The 18379-nt window shown below is 40.9% G+C and overlaps 1 protein-coding gene across 4 annotated transcripts in view; it reads right to left on the bottom strand.

Annotated features, from left to right (window-relative positions):
* pip4k2a (phosphatidylinositol-5-phosphate 4-kinase, type II, alpha) overlaps window positions 1-18093 on the bottom strand; it is an 89557-nt gene extending 71464 nt beyond the window's left edge. The window contains exons 1-2 of one of the 4 annotated variants that reach the window (XM_031903245.1): window positions 17986-18093; window positions 16867-17498 (exon numbers count right to left, since the gene is read on the bottom strand). In XM_031903245.1, the coding sequence (XP_031759105.1) occupies window positions 16867-17007 (141 nt within the window). In that variant the 5' untranslated portion in view covers window positions 17008-17498; window positions 17986-18093. 4 annotated transcript variants of the gene reach the window in all.
* Between the last annotated feature and the right edge of the window lie 286 nt (window positions 18094-18379).

The raw sequence follows: 18379 nt of genomic DNA, 5'->3' as shown, positions 1-18379 counted from the left end.
GCTCAATTCGCACGAGCAAATTAGCGACAGAGAGCATTTTGCACTATTGCACTTTGGAGGATCATACCTTCTTTCTAGTAGTCTCCTCTCACCCAGACCCTATTAATATCATTAAGAGATCTATATAACTATGGGCAGTGGTGTATATATATATATATATATATATATATATATATATATTACATATTATTGCATATTATTGCTGAAAAGCACAAAGTTTTAAAAGTTTAGTTTTAGTGTGTTCAATAAATGTTTATCCTGTTTGGCCCGCGACCTAAAGTGTGTTTTGGATTTTGGCCCCCTGTGCAATTGAGTTTGACACCCCTGTCTTATCCAGAAAAGCCAAGGTCCCAAGCATTCTGCATAATAGGTCCCATACCTGTACTACATTATCTGTATACATGAAAATTTATCATATCTTATGCTGAAGGACAATTCTCTCATGTTTTAGGTCAGTTGCCAGTGAGAGGACCCAGGGATTTATGCTGCTCAGCGCGCTCTAACAGCTGTCTCCACATGCTCCTACTTTCAAGTGAGCCCAAGCATGAAGTCTCAAGTTGCCAATGCATGCCATAGATTTAACTGACACAGGCTATTGCTCTCCTTTAGCGTGTACGGCAGGCAGCGAAAGAGAGTGTCTCCTGAGGCTCACGTCACATTCTCTGAGCAAGCAGCAGTAACAGCTGCATGGGAATTGTTTCGCTCAACACAAAGTACGCACAATGCAACCCCTGCAAAAATCACTAAGCTGGCTCCCAGAGGAACAGATCCCCTTTCATTGTATATATTTGCTTTAAATGTGCTTTACAGAGTTTTGCTTACACTGCGTTTATGAATATGAGAAGGCCTATGATTTTTATATAATGAGACTGACATTGCTGCTAAAGAAATATAAAAAAGTCTACCCAAATTGCTAACAGCCTTATAGGATGGAGCACTGAGAACAGAGCTGTGGGAAACAGCAAGCGGAAAGGGAAAATAGAATAAAACGAAGTAGGGATAAGCAGGGAGACAGTGAGGTTTCATTCCATAAAATTAGCAGAACTTGATTAAATTGCAGCAAAATTTAAAAAATGGCTATAAGTAGCATGGGGATTGTCATGTTTATACCTGGTTGAGTTTGGAAAGATAAGCTTTTTGGGAAGGTAGCTAATTTTTTATTGCCCAAAAATATACTGGAAAGTTTTTGGGTGACTCCTTCAAAATCCACTGTGCTTGAATGGGATGCTATCCAATGCAAGTACTGTGCATTTTAATCAATTTATTAGAATTAAGCACCTATCTTCCCATGTGCAATGAACAGGTATGGGTGTTTCTATCTGGAAAACCCAATGTCCAGAAAGCTCAGAAAAACAGCATCTGCAATTCCCTGTAATTTCATTTTTTTACAAATTCAATTTTTTTTCTCTTTAATAAAATCATACCTTGTACTTGATGTAACGTAGGTGCATAGCAACAGAGGATGCAGACCCTGTGGGTTGCAGGAGTGGTCCAGGAGTGTAAAGAGACCCAATAATGCCCAAATTAATGAGCAATTCCAATATATCTTAGTAGAATAGGTCAACTTACCAATGTCTTGGGGCCATAAATTGAATAATTGTGTGGCCTGTAAGATCTAGTTATGCCACTAAAGGTAACAAAGCCAGGCATAAACCCATGTTGGTGGTAAATGTATAATTCAGTTTTATTAATATATACGATATTGTAGGCATGATGCTCCAAAGTAAAAAAAACAAACAAAAAAAAAAAACAGTTCCCAGGTATTTTGGTTAATAGAGTTCATACCTCTATATAGACATTAGATAGGGTGGTGCAATTACAAGTGATCTAGCAGACTGTCACAAAAGCACCAACAGAAGGCCTTTTTCCTTGCTCTATTTTTTTAAATTATATATAGACCTTACAGGTACGTCCAAACAAGTGTTATACAGACTTATTTTCTTCTTATCCTTTTAAACTAAATGTTATTCAAATTATAAAATGGTATTCTTGGAGAATACACACATCTCCTGAATAAGAAGTCACATATTAATTAACAATCCATTCATTACCCAATGCTGCAACATATGCTGAATAACTTTGGTAATTAATTGCCTGCAGTCTTTATGACAGTATTCTGTAGAACAGTAAATTATATTAAACAATATAACACGATAACACAAAGAGGGCACTATGCAAGTTGTCAAAATAGGGCTAACAGAAATAAAATGTAGGAAAATTACTGTTCTTGCAAAAATCAATCACGGTAAATGTATAATTGTAAACCATGAGCATATACACCCCCAACACATACATACACAAAATAAATCGAATAATATTGTAAGTACTGTTTCAGTTTACAGTTACTTAACCATTAATTAACCTTAAATTTCCCTTTTAAGGAGCCAATGTGTAAGCAGTAGAATGTCTGTATTTTTTCAGATTATCACTGATCTTACCCTGATTATTTCTGTCTGTCTGGGAGCTCTATCATGAATCACATCCAGACTCTGACAGAAAGCAGATATTAGTCACACTTATACATAGAAATAGGCGTCTCCATACAGGGCTCGCCCTTACTACAAAATACCAGGTAGTGTTTCAAATTAAATTGTTATATACCTTATTGATAGCATCAATGTAAGATGGGGAAAACTTGTTGGTTTAGTAATTTATCCTATATCAAATTGGGAATGTAAAGCATGCTTTAAGTTATAAAAGTACATCTGCTGGTCAACCTTTTGCTCTTGAGACGGGAAACATTTGGCATGGCCTTCCTGGTATTCATGCTCTAAATACTAACTGCAGGTTGAAAACAGATGTAGAGTCAGGAGATCAACTTGCTCCCTTACTTCATTATGAAGGAGTATTCGGTGACTATGTCATGATGGACCACAGTGTTAATCTAACCAAAAGCAAAGACAGCTCCTTGAACAATGCCATATTTTTGTTGCAAGGCTTAATTTAGCAACATGGTTGCTAAATTGTACTAGTGCATTTATCTGCCGCAACCAATCAGATCTTTGTAACTTTTAGTAGTCTATGTAAAATTAATTACTAAATGGTTGCTACCAGCTTATCTGGAAACCCATTATCCAGAAAGTTCCGAATTACAGGAAGGCCATCTCCCATAGACCCCATTTTAATTGAATTATTCACATTTTTAAAAATGGTTTCCTTTTTCTCTGTAATAATAAAACAGTACCTTCTACTTGATCCCAAGTAAGATATAATTAATCCTGATTGGAGCCAAAACAATCCTTTTGGGTTTAATTACTGTTTAAATTATTTATTTAGTAGACTTAAGGTATCCAAATTTGGGAAAGATCCGTTATCCGGAAAACCCCAGGTCCCAAACATTCTTGATAATGGGTCCTGCACCTGTAATGGTAAATCAGCCCCACTGTCTGTAAGCACAGCAGCATTCTCCTGCCTTCAGGTCATTCTGCAAAAATTGGCATGCACACTTTTTAGCTGTCTAAAAAGCATTTTTGGTCTAAAACGCATCACCGAGTTAACTAAGCACTAAGACTAAAGCCAGACTTTTAGCTGTATAAACGCAGACCAAGAAACAGTGGATCTGCTCACCTCCACTTTGTGATGTTACTGCACCTACAGGCAAGGCGTTGGCCTGAGTGCAGAAACACTGAGTGGATTTTGACACAGAAATGCAAGAGAATGCATTTTCATACTGAAATGTGCTCTTTGTGTCTGCACCCAGGCTAACGCCGTGCAGTAACATCACAGGGTGAAGGGGAATGTATAGTCTTTTTCTGGCCTGAAAAGGCATAGTTACAGCAGTTACACACAAGGGTGTATAGGAGCAGATCCGCTATTCTCCATCCCTTTACAAAACGTAGGAGGATAGAAGTAGGGATGCACCATAAGCAGGATTCGGTTCGGTATTCGCCCAACATTCCGCATTTTTCAGCAGCATTCAGCCGAAGCCTCTGGCCGAGCTGTATCCGAATCCTTAAAATCATGTGACTTTTTGCCACATAAACACGTAAGTTTAAAAATTTTCCAAGCATGCTTCTAACGCAATTGTCTTTCGGATCCGGTTCGGTATTCGCCTGAATCTTTTGCAAAGGATTAAGGGTTTGGCCAGATCCTAAAATAGCGGATTTGATTATTCCCTAGAGAGAAGCGGAGCCTGCGATTAAGGTGACCATACTTTGGCTGATCAGCAGGTTATCGGCCCGTATATGGGGCCCTCAGATGGGACTACCAAACTAACATCTAGGCAAAAAACTTGTAGATCAGGCAGGTTTAAAAACCGCATTGGGATAAGAAGTGGACCAGCACATGCGGTCCTCATCCCAAGAGCTTGTATCCTCTCAATGTGTATGGTCTGGCCAAACGATAAGATCAATACAATATCGTTCACCTCAAAGTGGCACACTGGGAATGCATCTGCTCATTTGGCAACCTCACCAAACAAGCGGATGTTTCAGTGTATGGCCATTTTACTGTGTCCTTGCCCTAAGAAATATATGGAGCTATTGTAGCTTATCTATAAGGGAGTGATAAGAATGCTGAGACGGCTTGTTTAATTTTTCTTGCGGCCTTTGTATATGAGAAAAGAGTTTTCTCTGAAGCATGCATAATCTGTTAAATATTAATATCAGCTGGGTTAAAATATACAAAGGAATAAAAGTAACTATTAATAGCAAAAAGAAATATATTCAGTAAACAAAAAGTAATTAAAATAATAGTGTCCCTTTAGCACAAAGTATAGAGCAAAATGCACATTGCCATAAAGCAGCTATAACCTTGAACATAGAAATGGACATTGTGTTGGATACATTCAGTGTTAAAATTACAAATATATTTACTATAAATCTCTAACTGTAATAAGGAAGTAACCATAATATGCAATAAAAGTTTTGAAAACATTGCCTGCTGCTCAGCAGTCTGTAATTCTATGAAAATTAACAGACTTTTTATTATACGAGGGACAATATTTTGGCACTTGGAGTCTTTATATTTAAACAGCTACAAAAATGACCAAGATACTCAAGCTCCTGCTTAATTTAGAGAGGATTTTCTAAATGAACCTTCACAGTCACAACTGTACTATTGGCAGCAATGTAATAACAAAGATTGTTTCAGGTCTAAAGGCCAATACCAACTAATTATTTGGTTTCAGACAATACTTCAGTAAATGAACCTGTTATTAAATGTTCCCCTTTTGTAACAGTTAATATAGGTATGGGATTTATTATCTGGAAACCTGTTTTCCAGAAAGCTTTTTATTATAATTGAATATTTCAAAATTGTACAAATTGATCTCCTTTATCTCTGTAATAATAAAACAGTACCTTGTAATTGATCCCAACTAAGATATAATTATTCCTATACAATCCTATTGGGTTTAATACATGTTTAAATTATTTTTAGCAGACTTGAGGGAAGGGTATCCAAATTACAGAAAGACCCCTTTCCTGGAAAACCTCAGTTCATACCTCTAGATGCCAAGGCAGCATCTAAAAATACATTACCCACATATACCATTAAGAATCAACCCTTGTAAGGGGGGTTCTGGGTTATAAATTTTCAATTTTATAGCTATGGATCCAAAAGAAAAAATATCAGATATATCAATAGGTCACTATTATGATAAACGGTAGTTACCCCACATTTTATAATGTATGTCTCAAAAGATATGCAAGTCATTGGATATTTTAGAATTTAGTTTTTTTCTTGCTGTTGCATGGCTACCAGGAAAAAGACCAAGCTGTATTACTATGACTTGATCACTGTAATGTATTCCTATGTGACTAAATTAAACTGGTAGACCTGTTGGATGCACAATAACCCCACTCATATGAAGATAAAGATTCCAGTAACAAATAACACACATATTATATTTTTAATTCTGAGCTGAGGCCACAGGGTGGGAATTTAATAACATTAAATTCAATGGAAAGAATTATCGTGAAACCACAAAGATACCCTTCCAGATGCACTACTGTGTAGTGTTGTGTATCACCATTTTTCCGTTTGCAGGTAGAAAATGATATCCTTGTATCTAATGTCTGCCTGGGCCTAGTTTTTTCCTGGCAGGGTTTTCTGAGATAAAACTTAGTCACAAGGTAGGACCCAACAAAGAAAGAAAAAAAATGTAAACAGGAAAAGGCAGGGGGAAAAGGTACTGTAATCAGAATAAGAGGTTTAATAATGTGATGCAGGTCTCTGCAGATCAGTGAGAAAAGTTTCTAACCTGTATGACATCTGGGCAAAGTTTGGACAGCAGGCCAATAAATATACAGTATATTGTGAGTGGGCCCCTAAGCTCAGGTAAGTGCCAGCAGCACAGAGTATGTGCAGGGAATCAGCAAGAAAGAAGATGGGGGGCTACTGGGGCATCTTTGGGGCACAGATCTTCCCTGCTAAAGGGCTGTGGGGGCCTTGGACTGGTACATACGTGCAAAACATAATGTACAACATTTCTGCTCTACTTGTTTAGTTCTTCTTTAATGCAAAAGAACAAAGATAAACATTCACTTTCTTTCTCTCTTTTGAAGAATTCAGGAAAGTTTGAAACAACAGATTTATATATTTGTGAATATCCTATCCTGTTTTGTTACAGGTATAGGTATATCATTTTATATCTATCAAAATAAACCTTCCATTCGGGGGCAGTTTTCCTGCACATAAGTTTCAATCAAATTGAAATTTCCACGGGCAGCGGGTCGCCTGATAAATCCATTAGGAACAAGTCAAAAACTGTAGATAAGTTTTCATCATGGAATTAGAGGTAGGGCAAAAGTGTTCATTGTATCTTGTATCAATTCTGTAACTTTGCACTGTTTCAATGTTTCGCTATTATTCAGTTCAGGGAAACTGGGAAGCCACTCATTCCAAGGACTCGTAATAAGAGCGATGTCAATGTTTACTTTCCTGGTAAAGCAGGTTCTAAACAAATAATGTTTGGCTGCCAGGAAATCTAATGAATGCCTTCATCCGGTGAAGTGAATGCTCACTTTGCACTGCAGAACCCAAAGTCATTCTGAAGAACATGTGCTACACGACTGTACATAAGGATTAATTATTTAATTGCACCTAATTTTGTAAATTGTAACCTTTCAAAGTAATAAAAACACAATTGTTTTTCTCTTTAATTTTGATTGAAAATTTGTAACCAGTTATAAAATGTTTTTCTACCCAACCAGTTAGCTTGAACTCTGTATTATTAAAGGGGTGGTTCACCTTCTGGTTAACTTTTAGTATGTTCTTCATATTTTTATATAGTTTTTGAATTATGTGCCACCTTCTTCTGCCTCTTTCCAGCTTTTAAATGGGGTCACTGACCCCAGCAGCCAAAAAACTACTGCTCTGTGAGGCTACAATTTTATTGGCGTTGATACTTTAATTACAGATATGGGACCTGTTTTCCAGGATGCTCAGGACCTAGGGTTTTCTGGATAAGGGGTCTTTCTATAATTTGGATCTACATACTTTAAGGGGCCGATTCATTAAAGTCCGAGTTAGGAGTACGATTTGCGTCAATTTGCATTAAATATGAAAATTTCTGATGTGCGTTCATTTCGCCAAAAAGTCCCATCGTGCTTGTACGAAAATATCGTGGTACGAAATATTTTCATATCCGAACGATCGTAAACAACGCAAAAACCTTTCTGACTTTGAACCTTCAGGGCATGCTTTTGGAAGCCTCCCCATAGGATTCAATGGCACTCTGCAGCTCCAACCTGGCCCAAGGAAAGTCTCCCATAGGGCTCAATGGCGCTCTGCAGCTCCAACCCGGCCCAAGGAAAGTCTCCCATAGGGCTCAATGGCACTCTGCAGCTCCAACCCGGCCCAAGGAAAGTCTCCCACAGGACTCAATGGCACTCTGCAGCTCCAACCCGGCCCAAGGAAAGTCTCCCATAGGGCTCAATGGCACTCTGCAGCTCCAACCCGGCCCAAGGAAAGTCTCCCATAGGGCTCAATGGCACTCTGCAGCTCCAACCTGGCCCAAGGAAAGTCTCCCATAGGGCTCAATGGCACTCTGCCGTTCCAACCCGGCCAAAGGAAAGTCTCCCATAGGGCTCAATGGCACTCTGCAGCTCCAACTAGGCCCAAGGAAAGTCTCCCATAGGGCTCAATGGCACTCTGCAGCTCCAACCCGGCCCAAGGAAAGCCTCCCATAGGGCTCAATGGCACTCTGCAGCTCCAACCCGGCCCAAGGAAAGTCTCCCATAGGGCTCAATGGCACTCTGCAGCTCCAACCTGGCCCAAGGAAAGTCTCCCATAGGGCTCAATGGCACTCTGCAGCTCCAACCCGGCCCAAGGAAAGTCTCCCATAGGGCTCAATGGCACTCTGCAGCTCCAACCTGGCCCAAGGAAAGTCTCCCATAGGGCTCAATGGCACTCTGCCGCTCCAACCCGGCCAAAGGAAAGTCTCCCATAGGGCTCAATGGCACTCTGCCGCTCCAACCCGGCCAAAGGAAAGTCTCCCATAGGGCTCAATGGCACTCTGCAGCTCCAACTTGGCCCAAGGAAAGTCTCCCATAGGGCTCAATGGCACTCTGCAGCTCCAACCCGGCCCAAGGAAAGCCTCCCATTGGGCTCAATAGCACTCTGTAGCTCCAACCTGGCCCAAGGAAAGTCACGATACTGAAGCTTGAATGAATCCGAAACTTTTGTACTCGTTGCGACAAATAAGATTTTGTCGTACAAATTGTCACAAAAAAGTCGAAGAAAATACGCACAGTTCCAAAAGTTAGAAAAAATATGGGTTTTTTTCTATTCCAAATCTATCGTACATTGATAAATGGGCCTCTAAGTCTACTAAAAATAAAGTATAGTAGTATAGTAGGGGTAAAGTACAAGATACTGTTTTATTATTGTTATTATTATTGGAGCCTAGCAACCAGATAGCTGCTGTAATTCCAAACTGAAGAAATGCTGAACAAAAAGCTTAATAATGTAGAAACGGAAAATAATAAGGATGAAGACACACAGAGCTACTTAGTAGCAGCTACTTTTCACGGCTACTAAATGCCAGAAAATCCCCTGCCATAGACAATACTGAGAATTGCCTCTACTAAAACACACGTAGAGACAGTTATCAGTAAATGATCAGCTGCTACTAGTAGCTATGTGTGTCTTCACCCTAAAAAAGGAAGACAAATTGCAAATGAACTTTCTAAATTATACTAAAAGTGAATTTAAAGGTGGGAAAACCTCTTTAAATGCACCATTTAAGGCAGCCATACACTGGCTGACCCTCTACTGTTTCCAGCCATACACTGGCTGACCCTCTACTGTTTCCAACCACCCAATCTACACAAACACAATGCAGAAGCTCCTATGCACTTCAGCTGCTCATCTGCTGATACACCATACAATGGTCAACACCAAACTTGTCTGATGAATGAACAGAGCAATATTAATTGAAATTAAAATGTAATTTTTCTAAATAAATATTTCACAAGCCATGGGGATTAATGCATCTGTGTTTGTCACTCTCTACAACCAACATATGTAAATAAATAAGTAACATATGCATATAAATAATGCTTAAAGCCATGAGCATTCAAAATGATAACAGTATCTAATCATAGTTCTCATTTCTAAATGGAAGCAACTTTCCGTTTTTAATATCCTAAAAGCAAGGAAAGAGCCCTAAAAGCTGGAATTAGATGTTTTCTGTGTGCGCTCTGTTGATTCTGGGCACAAAGCACAAGCAATTCATGCTGGAGCAACAAAGGATTACAGCTAAAAACACTGACGTTCCAGCAAAGCCTGAAAGAGAATTTTGATCAGGATTCTTCAACATCTAAACAGAGATGATTATCATTTTAGTAGAAAGCACCAATATCTAGTTCAGGCAGACAAAAGCAAACATTGCAGGTACTGAACAAATACAAGTCCAATGGTCACATATCGGCCATGTTCCTGGATATCTGATCACATCTCTCACAGCTGTGGGCCAGTCAGATAATAATGCAATAGGCCAGGCATAATGATAGCCAAATCAGTAGCAGAAGTGTGGATCTGACTCCATACATTTGATTTAAGAGCAAGACCCCACAGAGCAACCTACTCGCCTGCGACAGATTAATACTATCTTGGGCAAATAACTGCTCCAAAAGGGTTTCCTAGATAACTACAGAAGTCGCCGGTGGAAAGCCCTTTGCATCACTTCAGTTTCCAAAGTCAAACGAAGTTTCCTTCTGCAGGCAAAAATTGGCAAGACCTTGCCAAAAGCAGACTGATATTATCCTGTATTTGTAAACTGGTTTTGAGGTGGGGAGGGCCTTGACCCTAGCTTGGACCTCCAAGGGGGCTTGAACTTGGCTTTAACCTTTCTAATATTAGCATAAAAACATTTAAGGTTACATGTGCGCCTGCAAGTGCAGTGAGCAAAGAGCAATTTTGAGCACAAACACCATGTTTTATTCCTACAATGCTGTGTTTTTCCTCAGAATTACAGAATCATTATGGTTGCAAGGGGGTGATGCGCTAAGCATGATTGTGCTGCACCTGAATCTGCAAAATTACCGCAACTGCACACACATTTCATCGCAAATCGGATAAAGCTGCATGGAAATCCATCTAGCATCATTTCCAGTGGTCGGCATGCAAGCAACATTGCACCCAGGTCTGGCATGGGATATAAAATAAGCCCTGACATTTCAAGTACACAGAGGCCCAAATAGCCCCCCACCAGCCCGTAGTGACAGTGTACGGCATCTTACAGAAGCTCCTCTAAAATTTGCCAGAAATCACAGATTGCCAGGCCAGGTCTGTCTCATTTCTTTAGATGAAAGTGTGCTGCGCCTATTAACACTGGGCATAAAGGGAACCCTGTAGCTACCACCTGGTCAGATGTAGGGGTGCACCAAAAATGTGGGTGAATTTTTTAATTCAGCAAAACCCCAGATCCTTCGTTATTCAGGTGAATACCTATCCGAATCCTAATCTGTATATGTAAATCAGGACAAAGGAGAGCTAAAGAGAACCGTGCTCAGCGTGCAACAAAAAACTTTCAACTTCCGTGTTTATGCAACAAAAAGTAACGTGATTTTAAGGATTTGGTTTGGCCAGGAGCGTGGATTAAGCCGAATATGAATCCTGCCGAAAAAGGCTGAACCTTGGCATCCCTGGTCAGAAGGTGGTGGTAGCTCCAGGGGTCTCCTGTGTCAATAGGTGCAGCAGTATTCAATCCAGAACGGACAGCAGTGAGTGGCACTATACAGAAGTGCAAGAAGCGCATTTTGACACAAGTACCTTTAATGAGAGTGGTTTTATGCACAACTGACAGTGGTGTAGAACTGCACTTGCAGATGTTAATGACCCCTTTGGTGTAGTGGATAATCCGCTGCCCACATGCAAAATAATGGAAAGCACTGCTGTATATATTCCATGGCAATCATATGCTTCCATTGAACTAAAAAGCATATCAGGTGCCGGTACTCATGATAACGCTGAAGGTTGTCTGGGGGAACTTGTTTGCCTATGAATGTTTAAGGATATCCGGAAAGCTTGCTCATCAAGCAACAGGCAGGTATGGGAAGAGTTAAACACCACAGAAACAAACACCCAACCTCAAATAATTCTGAAAGGAGAGATTAAATAAATAGGGTGTGACCTAACAAAGATTATTTATAAAGAGGAGAGAGTTACAGGATAAGGCTGGGATCACTAAACACAAGAAATATCACAGAGAACAGGTACAGACAATAAACAAGTAAAACAAATGAAACACTACAATCAGTTTTGCACCAATAATCTCAAAGTAAAGATGGCCATACACGCACTGATAATATCGTACGAAACCTCGTTTCGTAACATATTTGGTGTGTGTATGGCAAGTCGTCGAGTCGACCGACTGGTCGCACGAAAGATCGCAAATCGCCACGTGTGTGGCCACCTAAACAGTGAGTGGTTGTAAAAAAAATGAAATTAGAATATTTTCTTTGTGACCAGAATATGCTGGAACTTTCAACAACAATGACTAGAGGACTACAGGTTGTACATTCCTTTTCTTCACATATGGCTATAATGGTCTTGCGTGAGGGGGGTATAAAATATGTAAACAGCATGTACAAGGGTTGCAACCATGACTATGACTGCCAGCACTACCAGATCAACTTTACCAACCTCGCAGACCTGGCAAAAAGAGATTCTTCACTATATGTTTTTTAATGAAATATAAGTCAAAACATATATGTGCAGGTGTGAGAGTTTTATGACAAGTCTCGGATAAAGGGTTTCAATCACAGGAAAACAAAATGAGAAATAAACTGGTTTAATGACTAATCATTCTGGAGGTAAATAAAGAGATTGCCACTATGCAGAATGTGCTGACTGAAAACCACTTCCTTTACGGAAACGCAGAATTTGCTAGGCCGGGCGTGCAGCCTCATTACATTATAATGCCTGTGCCACAGTGCAAATCATTCTAACATGGCCTGTCTGTACCTCATCATCCAGCAAATCCACAGCACAATGCCAGCCACATTGAGCAGCACAAATACAGGGAAAGAACCATATATTACAAAGGCCTGAACTAGCAACTGTATCTCTGTGTGACTCTGTAATACCCCTGTTTATATCAATCGAGTGGAATTAGTCAAAAAAAACTTATATTTTGTTACATGCCAGATTTCTCTTTAGCCCCAAGAACCAAAAGATTTACAAGAAAACAATGGTTAAGGTTTTGCAGAGCTAATCCAAGGGATTCTGTCAAACCCAGTGTTGCTAAACATCATGGCATTTGGGAAAAGCTCTGAAATGAATCCTGGATTTAGTACATCCTTTAAAATGCAACAGTAAATAGGAACTAAGTTATCACAACAAAATTTAAAGGGGAACTCCTAATATATCTATCGCTGTAATCCGTTCCTTCAAAAGTATGAATAAATACAATTCTTATATGCTTAAATCCAGCTGCAAAGCAGTTCTTTTCTTTCTGCATCATTTGAAATTATGGCAGGGGAGGAGACTAAAACACTGATGTTACAAACTTTAACAACTTTAACTGCACAGCTTACAGGCAGCATGCAGGAACTACATAACCCACAATGCATTGCACTGTGATGTTCCTTTCCTTATATGCAGGGAATTGTTGGATTTAGAGGATGCAGGCTGAAGGCCTGTTATATTTTATTTAGAGTCTCAAAGTAGTTAGCCAGATCAGCAGAAGAACAAGGGGCAGGGCTTAGATAACTGTTCAAAACCATATCATTACATTAAAAATCATGAAAAAGCTGCATATATTTAATTAATGTATATTGCAAATTATATTATGCTTGAAATTAGGTTTTCTTTTCAAAAAGTTCAAGTTGTTTTTGGGTGGAGTTCCCCTTTAAATATCTAATACGCCCCACAGTGCAGAGCTGCTGTACTTCATTTAAACTAGATACTATCTCATATAGAATGCAATAGCTATATAATGTCATAATACACATATATAAACCATTCATACATGCAAGAGGTTTTTTCGCACATTTATCCTTTGGGGGTAGGAAGTGCTGCTGTAGCTACAGATTGGGAGAGTATTGACACTTAAGTTCCAGTTGTCAGGTCTGGACTGTGATGCAAAATAGGCCCTGGCATTCCAAGTACACAGAGACCCAAACAGCCCCCCCAGCCCAATAAATAGTGACTGACTATGGCATCTTACAGCAGCCCCTCTGGCATTTGCCAGAACCCACAATGAATAAGCAGAGACAATATGCCATTCTGAGTTTGTACTTCTGCATGAACTAAGTGTTGCAGAAAATATAGTTGCACCTGTGGGTCCCATTTGCTATGCAGAAAGCTTTTATGAGCAAAGAGGTACAGATCTTTGTGCCTTATCTATACCGCATTGTAGTTATAATGGGACTTTTTAAAAATAAAGTATAATATGTTAAAGCGGCTGGAGACTCATTTGATTCAAATGCAAGTTTGATTAAATTGTTGGCCCTAGGAGCCACTGGGACCTATGAAGATCTGTCAGACAAAAAAAAAAAAAAAGCATCAATGTGCTGTAGCGTTCCTTTTCTGGTGGGATTTTTAAACCAGCCTGATTAATATATGGCTCATTGTTAGCCAGATATAGCAGGTGCAGGCCCTTCGGGATGCCCCATACACAGGCCAATAAGTTGCCAAATCGATCTGAAGGGACCCAGTCGGCAGCTTTCGTTCACCCTTGTATGGCCATCTTACTTTAGTAATCACGCAAATGCAGACAAAGACATTTTCGATTCATCAGTGATTTCGATTCATCCTGGTACAAAGTATTGTCAGGAGCTTTGATGCCTGCGGGGAGCGCAATTTCCCACGCATAACAAAGTTCCCCACGTTCCCCATTTGTGTCATCAACCTAAAATGCTGAAGCATTTTTTCCCCAAAACAAAAACTGCCACGAGGAGTTAAAGGTTGCGGTCTGACAGTTTCCCCTCATATTATATTTGTTGCTAGGGCTTAATTACCAAAGCAACCAGAGAGCTGGTTAAGGGTAATGACAAACAGGGAACGGTAATCACCTGAAAAATTAGCTTCTTCTGTATTTTCCCACAATTACACCAGATTGCTGCATGTAACATGTTTTATGTGTGGCAATCTTTATTCTTCCAGATCAAAAGGTAATTTAAAGTGTCAATGACAATCGTCATTGCCCTTAAAGTCAAAATGGTGAACAGGAGTGAGCTCAAAATAAAAGCCTCAGGATCTTTGCGATTTCTTTTGCTAGGGTGAGCGACCCAGACCATCAACTAGCTGGAAACAGGCAGGATAGATAGGTTAACAATATGCACACAATAATGAAAAAACACTGCCAATAATATTGTGTTCCATATCATTAATAGAAATAGGAATGTGCTGTAATACAACTCCCAGGAGCCTTAGCTGGTAAGTTTGTAGTTTTGTTATATATGAACTTATGCATTTGGCAGTCACAGCACACACATGTTATAATACTCCCAAATAATGCTGGTAAAACAGCTGGTAGAGTACAGATCACGCAGTGTGCCAATGCTCATGGTGCTAAAGTACTCCAGCATGCTATTTCTTAATTTAAGATAATGCAACGGAAAACATGCCATAATTACATTTGCTGAATGGCAGCAACATCTGCCTCATTTAATGAGTCCTCCAACCGCTTTGTAGTTGAATTTTCCAATAACATTAAGTCCCCTAATAAGTCACAGCACGGGCAAAGACCCACAGAGATATTTAAACTTTCATGGGCCTGCCATCAACAAGCAGCGATCATATTTCTCTCTATCTACTAATCAGATTAAAATGACACGGGTGACACTCCGGGATCGGCCAAGGCTCGGAGGAGCGAAGCATAGGAGGGAACTCCACAGGAGTCCTGGAGTCAATGGCACTGCCGTGAATGCAGTAAGATTTTAGTGCAAGTTAGAAGTCAGATCTATTCATAACCCAGAGAGACAAAAGATGTCCTGCCAGGCAGACTGAAGCGCGGGCACACTACCAACCATTCAAGCTTCATCTCTCCTTTACTAATGCTAGAACTGGGAAGATACATCTCCTATGAAATCTGTTTATCCCTGGCTGAGGGATCACAATACAAACATCCAAGCAATGCAACAGGGAATCTCTAAGCCATATTTTAGAAGCCAAATATAGCACAGGAGTTCCAGTTTCCAGTGCATGGGGGGGGGGGGAGTTGATACAGCACCACTCACTCCGCCAGTATAATGCAGTAATGTAAACAGGGGAAGATGGTCTTTATTCCTGGAAGAGAATGGCAGTTTAAACCCATAGGTACCACCTGTCATTAATTCAGTGAGAATCCTGTTATAAAGTGTAAAGGGATGCAGCTGCTGCATAACCTCTTTGTTTCTCAAGTGTAAAGTGATGATAAAGGTTTGCCCTCAGTGATATCTCTACAGTTCAACAAGATGCCAAGCTAGCAGAGACCTTGGCCCTCCAACTGTTCTAGAACTACAGGATTAGTATAAATGGGGAAATAATTTTAAAACTGCTGGAGGGACAAGTTTGTACTAGACCTATGGCACTCGGGCTGTTTTGACCACATCAGCAATGGCAATACCACGCCATCATCAGCCATAAACTTGTTCATGTGTGATATTATGTGTATACACATAAACATGCACGCACACAGTTCACTGGCAGAGTGGGCAATCCTTGACCTATTATTTTATCTTTCCATTAAACAAATTATTTTGCTTAAAAGCTTCCTCAAACCCTCCCATCTACAGAGTACAGAGATGAGCATCAGGCTAAAACCAAGGTAAGGACAACAATAAGCCAAATAAATATTGTTATCAGCCGACAACTCTCCGCAGATCAAAAGCCCTGCATCACGGAGCTGTAGGCAAACCTGTGCAAGTGGGCAAATTATTAGATAAAGGGGAACACAAGCAGCCCGGTTTGCCTTTGTTCACTGATGCACTGCCTAGGGGCAAGTAAAAATCAAGCAGCTTCATACAAATCCATGGTTGGTGATGGTTAATAAACACTGCTGTAACCTAAACTAGCCAAGGCTGCAGCATGGAGACCCGCAGCTCTTATATCTTATGGGCTGCATAATTATGAGGCAAAACCAATAAGAGTCAACATCCCATAAAATGGCACAGGACTACAGAATACGCAACAGAAAATCATGACCTTTTTATAGACAAGACTAGCAACACTACCGTGGAAATACAAATCCCAAAATCTGGCAATTAAGGAATTCTGGGAGTTGTAGTTTCACATCAACTGTAAGGCTGCAGATCAGATACCTCTTTTAATTCATCACAGAGAGCCACATCATAAAAAAAAAGCAGCCAGGCATCATACCTTCACAGGTCACATACCCTTATGTCCTAACATCAGCAACCATAAAATCAATAGCAAAGGACACCGACAGTGAGAGCTAACAATTAGCCATTGGACCACTCAGTCATATTCCCTTACCGAGTGGTTCACTCCCCACATCAGGACGCTCAGCAAAGGATCGCTGGCTCGGAACAATTTGACTTTCTGGGCCACAAAATGTTTTTTCTTAGTCTTGGTCTTACTGGCCATGGTGGAGATTGCGGTGCTGACAGCAGCCATAGCGGTCCCCTTGCAGAAATTCCTCCCACTTGTCCTTTAGAAGGGGAAATTGGATTTTTTGATCTATCAACACTATAGGCACATCCAAAAAAATGGCAAGATCCAGGAAAGTTTTCTTCACAGGCATATAGGAGAAGTTGAAAAGAGAAGCACAGCCCAGAGTGCAATCTTCAGGCAGGGCTTTCTATAGCCAGCCCCGGAAAGGAAAGACTGCTCAGAGGAGAAGTGTGTGTGTGTCTGTGTGTGTGAGAGAGTGTGCGAGACAGAGAGAGAGATCTTCTGGCTCTGTAGGCGTTTCCCTCTATCTCTTTTCTCCCACATCCAATTCAGATCTGGCCCCTTCTGGTCTTTCCTCTGTCTCCTGCCAGGCACAGGGGTCTGATTTAATGCGCCTCCCTCCTGTTTCCTGGACTGGATCGTATCCTATCCATCTATCTCAGCTCTGCTGGGTGGCAGCGAAGGATGGACAGACACTGCAGCAGCTGCTCCAACTGCAAATAAACAAATAAATGGCACAGATTTTAGCTATTCAAATGATATTAAACTACAACTCCCAGCATTCCCCACTAGAAGCTCTTGGGCAGGACGTGTCTAGGCATCTGAAATAGCAGAACTGGGAGATAAGGGTTACGTGTGAAGAAAGAAAACGATCCCCACTTAATAAATGTACAAGCAGAGACATTCTTCCAAAATGAACAGAAAACCCCCAAAGAATCCAATAGCGGGTAGCAGCAGAGATGGACAGACGGGCATGGACAGACGGGCATGGACAGAGTAGCGCCCCGGCATTTAGAGGCAGCACACTGGCACCCTGCAGCATTTCCAGCTCACATCCTCTCCTGCAGCCAGAGCCCTCCCTGCTGCTGCCATGCACACACACAGCCCGCTCCCTCCCCTCCAACCGCTTCTCACCGGCATCTGCACCACTCACTCCTCTATGTCCTACTGACAGCGCTTCCCCTATCCTCCAGCCCCTACCGCGTCTCTGGCTGCTGCTGCTGCTGCTGGCCACATCTTTCCCAGCGCTTCCGGCCGGTTGCAGCTTCTGCTGCTTGACTGACAGTCTCGGAGGAGGAGGAAAGAATAAAAGGAGGGGCGGTCGGGCCCTGCCCCTGCCTCACATGGAAAGGCGCCGGGGCACGGAGGATTTTTCGTTTCATCAGCCAGTGCCCTGGGCAGAATACGTACGGGAGGGCGTGAGAGAGAGAGTACCTTCTTGCCCCGAGTTTACACGTTTTAAAAATCGAATTGTATTGACGCACATGTCTTTTGAACCCCAAAAGTCTTGTGTTTTCTGCTATCCTAAAATATAGTAACAGTGGCGAGTTCCCAAGTGCTTGAATGTGTTTTCCCTCACATGCACAGTTATCCA

The sequence above is a fragment of the Xenopus tropicalis genome, chromosome 6, assembly GCF_000004195.4.
Source record: "Xenopus tropicalis strain Nigerian chromosome 6, UCB_Xtro_10.0, whole genome shotgun sequence".
NCBI classification, from domain to species: domain Eukaryota; kingdom Metazoa; phylum Chordata; class Amphibia; order Anura; family Pipidae; genus Xenopus; species Xenopus tropicalis.
Note: the sequence above shows the minus strand (reverse complement) of the source record. Positions and strands in the feature narration are given on the sequence as shown.